Below are 12,082 nucleotides of genomic sequence, written 5' to 3'. Positions count from 1 at the left end.
ATAAAATTATAAACCTTTGGGGACAAAAATTAGTATGCTCATACCAACGATAAATAACAAACAGCAGGGAGGAAAAGGGTTCTTGCTTAAGTTAGAATGCTGAAAGCTGAGCAGTAAATGTGAAGGGAGTGCTAGAGTTGGAAAATTATCATTTTGCAACCCTCACGGTAAAGATTAGACCAAGCAAAAGTCATCAGTGGATGCTAAATCTAGGGGGGACGTCGATATGGAACGGACTCTGTATGTTGTTAAAATGTCTCTCCACAGATTGCTTATTAATTGTAAAAGAGAATAAAAAAACTTTATTGAGAGAGCAAAATTAACATTACCAGTAAGGAATAAAAGGACACTGTGTGCCTGCACATGTGATACCCGGAGAAGGACACAATACCACCTATGCAGTATTCTAAGAATGCATAACTCAATGTCATCACAAGGAAACATTAGACAAGTACAAAATGAGCAATGTTCATTAGAAGTAAACAAAAAGGAGGTGGAGAAAGAGGGAGGGACTGCATTCTTAAAAAATATCAATGTCATGAAAGACAAAGAAAGACTGTGGAAATATCCCAGATTAAAGGAATCCAGAGTTCTGACTATGAAACACAAAACCCTGCCCTGGACTGGAATCTGAACTGGAGGGGGAAAATGTCACAGAGGAAGGATATTAGGTCAACTGACAAAATTGGAATATAGACAGTAAATTAGATAAAAATATTGTGTTAATATAAAATTATACAGTTGATAATGAAACTATGTGTGAGAAAACATATCTACTTTTAGGAAATGTACACTGAAATATTTAGGGGTGAAGGGCAATGAGGTATATAACTTACTCTCAAATGATTTTGAAAAAAGGTGTGTGTGTGTGTGAGAGAGAGAGAAAGCACACAAGCATGAGTGTGCATGCACGTGGGTATGTCAGTGAGAGGAGCGAGCACGCACATGCACACACAAGCAAGTGAGCGTGAGTGCTTAGTATGTGTAGCTTGCTCAGAAGAGTGTAAGTGCATATGCAAATGGACAGACGGGGTAAAACGTGTTAACTACGGGTGAATTTGGGTAAGGGTATTTAGCCATTCTTTGTACTATCCTGTGTTTATAACTTCCTGTACATTGAAATTTTTTCAAAATAAAAAGCTAAAAACGGGCAACTAGGTGGCTCAGTCTGTTAAGTGTCTGACTTCGGCTAAGGTCACAATCTCATGGTTGGTGAGTTTGAGCCCTGCTTTGGGCTCTGCTGTCAGTGCAGAGCTTGCTTTGGATCCTCTGTACCCCCCTCTCTCTGCCCCTCTCCCCTTTCAAAAATAAATAAACAGTAAAAAGAAAAAAAGTTAAAAACAAACACTAAAACCTTTGCCCTACCTAATAGTGGTTATCTCTGGAGAAAATTAATGTTACTTTTGCTTTTTCCTTTACACACTTCTGCATCATCTTAAAAACATGTTAAACAAAGAGCATGTATTAATTATGAAATTAAGAAATTAAAAACAAAAGAGTAAACAATGAAGTATGGAGTACGTACAGCTCACGATCCCTTTATACATTAGGGATAAGATAATGGACAATATGCACTGGTTTCTACTTGCTGGCTACCACAAAGGGCTTCAAGTTGCAACTTAATATAATCTCCTTGAAATTTTCTGAATTCAGTTAATTCCCCAGAGTATTTTTCAATTTGGTTTTTGTTTGTTTGGAATCCTTTGTAAAGAGTATGAGACATAAAAGAAATATAGCTATCTTTTAGATGCTGAGAATGCTGGGAACTTTTAACCCCACGCCACTCCCACAACCTACCATCATTCTGCTTTTGTGGCATTTCAACCAATTTGTGGCTATCTTGTCCTTAATTCCTCTCAACCCTCTCTAACAAATGGATTTGTTTCAGTTTGGCAACAGTGTTAGTTTTTGCTTAGAGAGGAATTCAAATAGTTCTTGCTTTATTTTTCATAGTAGGTTAAATTTGCCAGAACTCGTTAAAAAAAATTAAACAAAAATCCTTATGTGAACAGCAGAATTTTATCAAATGACCTTTTTTTATTGAACTCCTGACTTTTCATTTGACTCGGTAGAATAAATTATATCAACAGATTTCTTAATTTCTTAATATTGAATCACTTTTTATAAAATTCTTATATGAACTCTCAGCATATAAATCAAATAAGAGTAGAGCTGCTTTGGTTTAGGGGGGCTGCTAGGGGCCCTCCTGCTTGTACCCGTGAAGCAGATCCTGAAACAGTACAAAAACCACTGTGCTAGAGAAAAGAGTTATGATGAATCCTGCTATTCTGTTCTTCTACGCCCCATGACAAAATTGAAGAATCAACCACCCATCCTCTTTGCTTTTCTGATGGAAGCTATTTTTGAGGCATAATCAAAACCAAGCAGAGGATCAGGAATAGGAACAATTACCTGTTTTTCCTCAGGGGGCAGTTTACTCCATTCATTGCCTAACATCCTTGTGATTTCTGGAAATGGGACTTCTGGTCTTTTTGCTCGAAGCTGTTCTCGACGCTCATTCATGAATCGAACATATCCTGTAAGGGGGGATTTGGGTGCGTTGCTGTCTCGAAGAGGTTTCTTCCTCTTTCTTCCTTTGGACCAACCTCCTCGTTTACTTCTTTGCTGTAAGACAAAATAAAAAAACCAAAAACCAAATTACAAAATCCACCCAAATAACACAACAATAAAACAAACGAACACAACAGGATAAGAGTTGCATTTTCCTACTATTAGGAGCCTAGATATTATTCAAAGCTCTCCAAATCTGTCATAGGTACAAATGACTGCAATGCAGTCTTCAAGAAGGAACTCTAGATGGTTCATCTGCACATCCTTTCATGTACCACACTACAGACTGTTACATTAAGGGGCTAATCCTAACTGATGAGAAGAAGGGGCACCATGATCATGTACACTTTGGCCTTCATACGCACTTAACAAGTTCTAACTCCTGACAGGGGAATTTCCTAAATGAGAAACGCAGCACATACATAGCACTGTGCCAGAGAAGCAGACACTGTCATGGTAGATCAGAACAAGATGTCACAAACACTGGGCAAAGAGACAAGTTGTAGTACAGGGCTTAAAAATCATTCGTGAAGGATGTTTTTCATTGATACCATTCAAAGACCAGTTCACTTCCCACAGTAGACAACATATAGATTTCTAAATTAATATCTAAATTTCATCAAGTATAATATATCCAAAATGAATACTTAGTTTTTTGCCTTGATGACTTGTTCCTTAAGATGTTTATTTTATAAAGTCAGAGGTCTTTATATGTTATGAGTTACATCAAAAAATGAAATCACCTCAAAAAAGTTTAAAGAAAGGACTGAGGTACTACTGATGTTTTACCACAGCCCTTTCTCTTTGTCTTTCTTTTTTTAAAGTTTATTTATTTATTTATTTTGAGAGAGAGAGAGAGCGAGAGAGAGCGAGCACATGAACAGGGGAGGGGCAGAGAGACTGCCCAAGCCATCCAAGCACCCCCCATCTCTTTGTCTTTTAATGAGATGAAAGCTCCCTCACACTTTCGCTTCATAATTTTATAAATACACACAGCCTATCACTTAATAAACTTTTATGGATACAAGAATTCTTCTTTCAAAGAGAAAAATAAATGAAATGCGACAAAAACATTAAAATATTAATTATAGTACTATAGTCCTCCAAATTAATATGAATTATTCACCACTGGGCAAATGGTGTATTTGCTATCAGCTTTTTTCCCCCCTGATTTTGTCTTGTAAACTTAGTAACATTAAAGCTACTAAGGATTTTAAGATGTTTAAGAAGCTTCAAGCATTCATTATAATCTTAAAGGATGCCAACATGAAAAGAATCAGCTCTTTTAAAGTAAGAAAAAAGATGATGGGGCACTGGAAAGGCTCAGTTGATTGAGCATCCGGGTCTTCATCTTGGCTCAGGTCATGATCTTGGCTCAGGTCATGTTTGTGGGATTGAGCCCTGCGTTGGGCTCTGTACTGGCAGCATGGAGCCTGCTTGCAATTCTCTCCCTCTCTCTCTGACCCTCCCCTGCTTGCACTTACTCGCAAATTAAATAAATAAACTTTAAAAACAAATAAATAAAACAAGAAAAAAGATGAAATTCATGGTGGTATTCTTGTATGACTAAAAAAGAGTGCCTTAACGTGGACAATGTAATCAATCAATTGCGAGGAACACTGAAAGTCCAACAAGGGCATGACTGCCCCAGGCCCATATGGAACCTTGTGTGAATTAGAGAAGGATGCCCTCTATGAGAGGGTGAATGGCTTGGTAAGTGGTGTGGATCCTCTGAGAATGTATGATTCCATGCTATAGGGCTTGGTGTGCATAAAATGTGTGGTCTTGAACAAGGGCATGTGGACTTCTCGTTAATTACTTATGTAAATCATTCATTCATTCAGTAAGCATTTGTTGAGCATCTAGTATGATGTAGGTATAAATTTATTAAGCAGGGGGAAAAAGAGTCTACTTGTCTCTGTGTCATTAAAACCATTAATATGGTTTTATGTGAAACTATTAATACGGTTCTATGAAGAAAATTCTGCAGAATGTAGGGGGGCCAGAGGATGAATGCTTCGATCAATTCCTTTGCTGACTGCTTCTTAAGAAACTTCAGAGACTGGTAACAGGAAGAAATGCTTCTTCAGCTTACCTCATCTTCATGCCTCTGTTCAGTGCCTTCTGCTGTATTTGAAGCCTCATTCTGAAGCAACTGACCTTGGGAGAGATCCTCCACAAATTCTGGATTGTTGGTGGATGATGTGGCTCCACTACTATATGGAACCTCTGGGTGGGTTAACCTTAAGAGTAATAGGCAGATGTGTTCAGTTATCAATAGCATCAAAGATTCCTATTTACCAAGGTTCAAGACAAATTGCCCTGTCAACAAAAGCAGAAGCCAGGTTTAATTACCCCACCTCATTTGTGTAAATGTAAATAAGGTCTCCAGAATAGTTATAGAGTATTTAAAAAACTAGTTTCAGTGCTTGATTGAACTAGGTCATTTTCATGGAGAAGCCTTCTATTAAAAATAACTAGGGGCAATTGGGTGGCTCAGTTGGTTAAGCGTCCAGCTCTTAGTTTCAGCTTTGGTCATGATTTCAAGGTTTGTGAGTTCAAGCCCTACATCGGGATCTGCGCTCATGGTGTGGAGCCTGCTTGGGATTTTCTCTTCCCCTCTCTCTGCCCCCCGCCCCCTGCTCACTTGCTCTCTGTCTCTCAAAAATACATAAACTTAAAAAAAACAAACAAACTATAATCTTTTCTCAAAAAATGACCTCTTCCCTCAACATTGACATTTTATTTCTGAGCATGCAACAGAGTCTCACTTTTATATGCTACTTTTCATGCATCTTATCTCCAGTGTAAAGGGCAAATATTGTTAATGGAAAAGGAGAATAGGAATGGGAGTTGTAGAGGCAGGGTGCCCCGTCACAGAAGGGCGTAAGAAGTATCTCTTATGGTACATTCCATAGGTTATTACTTCTTGGACTCAGGTGTTTATTGACAACCAGATCATCTAATGATATTATTAAGTTCAGTAGGTTCAGGTATAAATGTTAAGAAATAAAACACATATTTCTTTTCTGTTTCCAGCATTCTGTTCCAGACGAGTTGGCAAACCAGATCTCAACCTTCTAAAAAGTGGACATAATAAGGTAGATGACTGGATTCACTCACTATTCTGGAAGAATGTATACTTCATAGGGTTATAGGCAAATAATTACAATGCAATGTAAGTACTAAAATAGAGGTTTGTAAAAGTGTATGGTATGATGACTTTTATACATTATGTAGAGGATGTTAAGAAAGATTTTACAGAGGTCTTGAAAGATAAATAGGTACTCGCCAGGTAAACATCATTACAGGCAGAAAGAAAAGAGTATAACAGGAGTAAGGGCAACCTTTCAGGAGGCTACTGCTATAGACTAAGTGAGAGACAGGCAGGTAGTATGGAGAAGAGGGGAATGATAGCTAAGAGATATTTCAGGGATAGAGTGAACTTAATGACTGAGTCAAAGGTAACTCTATGGGTGATTATGCACTATTAGCCAACGTCAACTGCAAAGTGTGTGGGGCATGGGTGGGGTGGGTATAAGACAGAAGAGAAAACGGTAAGTCTGAAACACTCATGGCATAATTAAGTGAAGCTGTCCCACAGACAACTGGAAACATGCATTGAGAGAACAGAAGTGAAGAAAATCAGAAAAATGGGAAGTGCTGGATATTCTCCAGAAAGAGAGAAGAAAGTCAGGACAGAACTCTGTTGGAAAAGATCATTTGAAGAGCAAGCATTAGAAGAAGTAGGAAAGACTAAACAGGGCATTAAGAGATTTAGGAGAGAATACTGTCAAAGAGGCCAAGGCAGAAAGACTTTTTAGAAGTGGGTGTGAACCAAGTAAAAAGATGCAGATGTCGAATAAGATAGGCTGAAAAGTATCTGCTAAATTCGAAGACCTAAAGGTTGTTGGCAATTTTAGGGAGCATAGTTTTAGTAGAATTAGGGGAATAATATCCAGATTCCAGTGGGCTGAGAAATGAATGAAAGCAGATGCACACTGTCCTGGAAATGAAAGAAATTACACTTTTCTGACCCTTTCTAGAAAATATAATAGATGATTTTAAGCAGGAGTTTCCTACATTTTTGAGGTCTTTGAGGTCCTTTGAAAAAGACTAAGAGAAATTATGAACTCAATGCCAATCATGTTCTCTGAAAAGAGGCACCATCAGAGACCCAGTTTGATCCTGGTAGCTTTATTTTCCAGATGTTTCAATCACTTTGGATGGCTTTGGCAACTTGTTTTTTCACTCACTGTCATTCTTGTTCCAACAGTGCCATCAACTTTTAAGTTACTAATTCTTGTACATTCTTATTTCAGTAAAATATGAAAGTTAGGTTTGGGAAAATGTATCAATCCTATGAATCCCTGACTGAAATGAACAGAAACCAGAGGGGAGTGGTCACAGGCATCAAATGTCTTGGAGATGACAAGTTGGACGCAGTTTGGAAAAAAACAAAACAAAACAAAACAAAACAAGGTTCTTTTGTTCCTATAAATGAGTTGGCACGCTCTTAGTTAAAGCCAACGGCCCTTCCATTTGTGCCATGGACCCCACAGCATTTAGCCTACTCAAAGACAGGTTTTTAGCAATTCTGCCCTCTCCTGCATTACCAATTCTTCCTTGTCCACTGGATCAGCAAGGAAATGTGACATTTTTTACTCTTACCTTGTTACCTTAAAACAAAATGAAACAAAACAAAAAGCACTCTCTGGATCCCACTTCATTTTTCTCCTTTCCATTACAGAATTATTCATAGAGACCATCCCCAACTTAAGACAGTTTGATTTATGATTTTTCAACTTGACGATGGTGTGAACGTGAGATAGATTCAGTAGACACCACATTTGGACTTTTGTATTTGGATCTTTTCTTGAGTTTAGTGATACGCTGCGTGGTCCTCTCTCACAATGCTGGGCAGCTGCAGTGAGCCTCAGCTCCTGGTCAGTCTTGCAATCACCAGAGTAAATAACTGATACCCTTATGACCATTCTGTATCCATACAAGTGTTGTTTTCACTTTCAGTACAATATTCAACAAATTACAGATATTCAACACTTTAGGCTTTGTGCTGGATGATTTTGCCTAACCGTAGGCTAATGTAAGCGTTCTGAGCACGCTGAAGGTAGGCTAGGCTAAGCTATGATGTTCGGTAGGTTAGGTGCATTAAGTGCATTTCTGACCAATGGTATTTTCAATTTACCATGGGTTTATCTGAAGGTAACCCCATGGTAAGCTGAGGAAGATCTGTACTCTGAAAAGAATTGTTTATATCTATTGGCTTCAATTTCTCTTCTTTCCTTCTCTCTTAAACGTAACCCAAAGGACATGTGTACTTACAACTCTTACAAAAGTCACCAATGCCCTCCATGCTAAATTCCGCGTCATTTCTCAGCCTTCATCTCACCCGATCTTCCAAAAGTTTTTAACACGGTTGATCTCTTCCTCTTGAAATACCTTTTTTTAACTTGTTCTCCAGGACATGGCACTCCTCTGGTTTTTCTGCTACCTTTTTAGCTATTCCCTTTAGTGTTCTTTGTTGACTTTTCCTCTTCTGCCTGGCTTAAATGCTAGTGTATCCCAGAGCTCAGGCATTAGATCTCTTCTCTTTTCTATCTACATAGTGCTCATTTCTTCAGTGATCTCAGCCAGTCTCTGGCTTTAAATATCAGGTATATGCCGATGATTCCCGTGTTTCTTTTTCTAGTCTAGACCTCCCCTAGCCCCTAAGCCCTATATCAAGCTGTCTATTTGACATTTCTGCTTGGATATCTAACAAGCATCTCAAATTTAAAATCTCCTGCTTAGTTTTCCCCATCTAAGTCATCCCTTCGGTCGCTTAGGCCAACAGTTTGGAGTTGTCCTTGATTGCTTTTTTCTCCCTTCTCACATCTCATCTGGTTTTTCAAGCAAATCTTAACTTGGTTTATCTTCAAAATATACGTCAAATTCTACATAGCACCAAACCCCATTCCCATTATCCCTGAAACCCTCTCCAATGAGGTCTCACCCCTACTACTCCAACAAAAATACTCTTGTCACTAGTGATGTTCTTTAACTCATCATCTCTCACTTGAATTATTTCAGGAGCTTAACTCGTCTCCTTGCTTCAGCCCCTGCTCCCTTCACTCTATTCTCAATATAACAGCCACAGGGATCCTATTAAAAAATAAATATCAGATCATTCTGCTCAAAATCCTCCAATGCTTTCTCACCTCTCTCAGAGTGCCAGTTAAAAGTGCTTACTCTGACCTATAAGATTGTACATGGTCTAGTCCTTGCCACTCAAAAGTATGGCCCTCATACCAGCAGCACTGACATTGCCTGGAAACATACTACCATGTAAAATCTCTAGCCCTCCCTCAGACTTTCTGACTCAGAAAGCACCGATGTATTCCTCTACTACCTTCCCCTTGGTATATATACTCTGCTCCAGCTACACTGGCTTCCTGGGTATTTCTAAAAGGTAAAAACATTTCTAACCCAGGGTTTTTGCACTTCCTTTTCCTTCTGCCTAGAATAATCTTCCCCAGATAACTGCATGCTAGCTACCTTGCTTCCTTCAGGTCTTTATTCAATTCACTTTGAAAGCATTTCTGGGCCATCTTATCTAAAACTGCACCCCAAAGCCTTCCCAACCCTCTTCCCTGCTTTGTTAATCCATAGTTTTTAACAACATAGTATGTATTTTACTTAATTATCCTGTTTACTCCCTGATGTCCCCAGTAGAATTTAAGCTCTACGGGGATTGGTATTTTTGTCTGCTTTGTTCATTGCTTAGTATCCAGTGCCTAGAACAGTGTCTGCACATAGGAGACACTCAGAAAATTTTTCTTGAATGAATTGGATTTAACAACTAGGCAGCTTTTAGAAAAGTCTTGGAGAACAGCTTTATCTGAATAGTAAGGTCAGAAGGCAGATATTAATGAAGAAATATATGTGAGGTAAGGAAACAGAATAATTACAAAGTCTAGTCCATTTTTCAAGAGCTCTAAAGAATATTAAAATAATTCATCGCAGGGATTAGCTAGCACTTCAATCAGTGAATGTATTTCTTCCGTGGCAAATAACTTCTAAATAGAAAAGATAAAAATTCAAGTGGAACAGAGATTTTCGAGGGAAGAGGGACTATTGCTATTAGTGCTTTTCTATATTCCTTTATACATCTGCCCCAAAAATACCAAAGAAAGGAGATGGGGGGAAAGAAAGGAAGAGAAGTCAGTCAAGTCAGAGCTCCTAGGCATCTTGAATAAAGAGCCATATTAAAAAAATCTGATCTTAAAAAAAAAAAAAAAAATCAGACCTCTGGGGGAAAAATTATTTTCATATCTGTGGCAATTCAAACAGAAAATGAACTTGATTTTTAGAGCTAGCCCTGTGGCAGGTTATTTACTTAATGGTAGCTATGTAATTCTCTTAACCAGGAGGAACTGATGTTTCCTAGATCCACATATTGCTGTGCCAGTTCACAGGCACCAGAACACGGCAAATGACAGCTGAATGCAGATCACAAAGCAGCTTACAATGGCTCTCACTCTCTCTTTTGTGAAGCCTAACAAACATAACTTCTGGTTTTATGATATAAAACAGTCTCTTTAGCATCTCATCCATTATCAGAAGCTTTGTTTTAAAGCTTGGTGGAGGCCCAGTGTCCCAGAGCAGCTGCTTACCCAGTTGTGGCCAGATCATTACTCTCCTTGGAGCCATCTTCCTCTGCAAAAAGGGGGGGCAGGGTGGAGCTCGTCATCAAGGTTTCCATCTCTCTGAAAGGAAGAGACAATAAGAAAATAATTATAATGGCTTAATTACTTCCAGTTGAAGTTCCATTAATATAAGCCAGCCTTCCTTAAATTTATCACATCAGCAGCAGAATAGAAATGGACCTAAATGTTTATTTTCTTGATTTGGACATAAATCAATTTAAACACTGGTTAATGGGTTCTTAACTTTGGTCTTACTGACCGACTAGACTAAAAAGCGTTAGATTTTAATAAATGGGACAGAGTTTGGAAATTCCTTTTTGTTCATTAAGAATACCTTCAAAAGTATTCTTCATTTACTCTAAAAACTGTTGAGCAGAGTAAGTCAGAAGCACAGAGTAACTCAGCAACCCTGAACAAGTTATTCAACTTCTATGAGATACTATTTCACCATCTTAGACACATACAAGATTGCTGACTTGACCCACAGGGTTATTGTGAAGGATTAAACTGAAAGAGCTTCATAAACAGAGAAAGGCTAAGATGGTAAGTGCTTTGAGTATTATTATATAAAGCAAGGTATTGTTATTACAGCATTACTGGGTCTCAGTCCCAGATGAATCATCCTTAGATTAAGTGGTAACAAACTGAGCCCTCCAAAAGGAAATAATGCAAAGGAAGTGGAGGCTGGAAGGCATACTGATGTGGAGCAGAGGTAAAGAAACCTCACTTCCAGGTCAGAAATATGTTCCACATCACCATGACGACCAACGGAAATAGCATGCACCTGGGTACAGGAAACAACTAAGCTTAATTGAAGAAAACAAAATAAATTACAAGAACTTGAAGGTTATCAGACTGAAAGGATAAAAGGACCAAGTGACAAAGAGAGTAATTTCACTTAGCATCTTACTACAAAGAAAGATTTTTCTCTTTCAAGGCTTACCACCAATGGTGGTATCACCCCATAGAGCCAAAAGCAGCAGCCTTCCATTCATCGTGAAAGTGATATTCAAACAAAACATTCAACAGTGACCCCAAACAGTAACCACTTAAGGGGAACTGCAAACCACTCAAGAAAGAGAGTGCTTCAATCAAACAGGGAGAATTGAGAAGCAAATTATGAGAATTCACTTAGGGGCTCCCTCAGCAGTTATTTCAGGGGCTGCTGCTGAGGAGACCTAGTGAAACTGCAATTAAGAGGAAAGCAGGGCAGCCCAAGCAGAGCTAGGATTCATCCCACTGAGGTGGAAACCAGAGGAAGATGCAGACGACACTGACACCAAATTCTAAATGTTCGATAGAATAATTTACTTCAAAAATGGTGACACTGATGGCTTATTTCTTATTCTTATTTTCTTGTTTTTGCTTCTAAATTTTTATTTAGCAGACCGGTTTCATAAATAGCTTAATGTGAAAAAATGCATCTCTGTATGACTAATACCCATTGCAGTGGGTAGAGCATGGAAAGCAGAGAGAGAAACTTCAGACTCAATCAGGAGTTTATTCCATGTGCCAGGATGCTTGCTAACCCTTCTCAATTCCTTCAAGACAAGGGGATTTACAAGGGGCTCTGACAAATACTGCAACATCCCATTCTAGATGTTTTCTAGAATAATCCTGACATAGGTGTATTTACATTTTAATTTGATTTTAATTCACATTATGCACAGACCAGATTAGAGCCTGGGCTTTAAGGGCTGCTAACATCACCTTACACTGATATTCATCTTACCAAAAAAAACCCCTAATCAATTAAATGCCATACAGTCTAACTGTAAACCACAGGAAAACATTCAAATAGGTAT

The 12,082-nt window shown here is 38.4% G+C and overlaps 1 protein-coding gene across 3 annotated transcripts in view; it reads right to left on the bottom strand.

The window, feature by feature from the left end:
• HMG20A (high mobility group 20A) overlaps positions 1–12,082 on the bottom strand; it is a 68,960-nt gene that overhangs the window by 17,223 nt on the left and 39,655 nt on the right. For all 3 annotated transcript variants that reach the window (XM_047863672.1, XM_047863671.1, XM_047863673.1), the window contains 3 exons: positions 10,245–10,337; positions 4,667–4,814; positions 2,413–2,625 (listed from right to left, as the gene is read on the bottom strand). In XM_047863672.1, coding sequence (XP_047719628.1) covers positions 2,413–2,625; positions 4,667–4,814; positions 10,245–10,333 — 450 coding nt within the window. In that variant the 5' untranslated portion in view covers positions 10,334–10,337. The remainder of the gene's footprint in view (positions 1–2,412; positions 2,626–4,666; positions 4,815–10,244; positions 10,338–12,082) is intronic.

This window comes from Prionailurus viverrinus, chromosome B3 (genome assembly GCF_022837055.1).
Source record: "Prionailurus viverrinus isolate Anna chromosome B3, UM_Priviv_1.0, whole genome shotgun sequence".
In the NCBI taxonomy this organism is placed as follows: Eukaryota; Metazoa; Chordata; class Mammalia; order Carnivora; family Felidae; genus Prionailurus; species Prionailurus viverrinus.
This window is presented reverse-complemented; position numbering and strand designations above follow the sequence as displayed.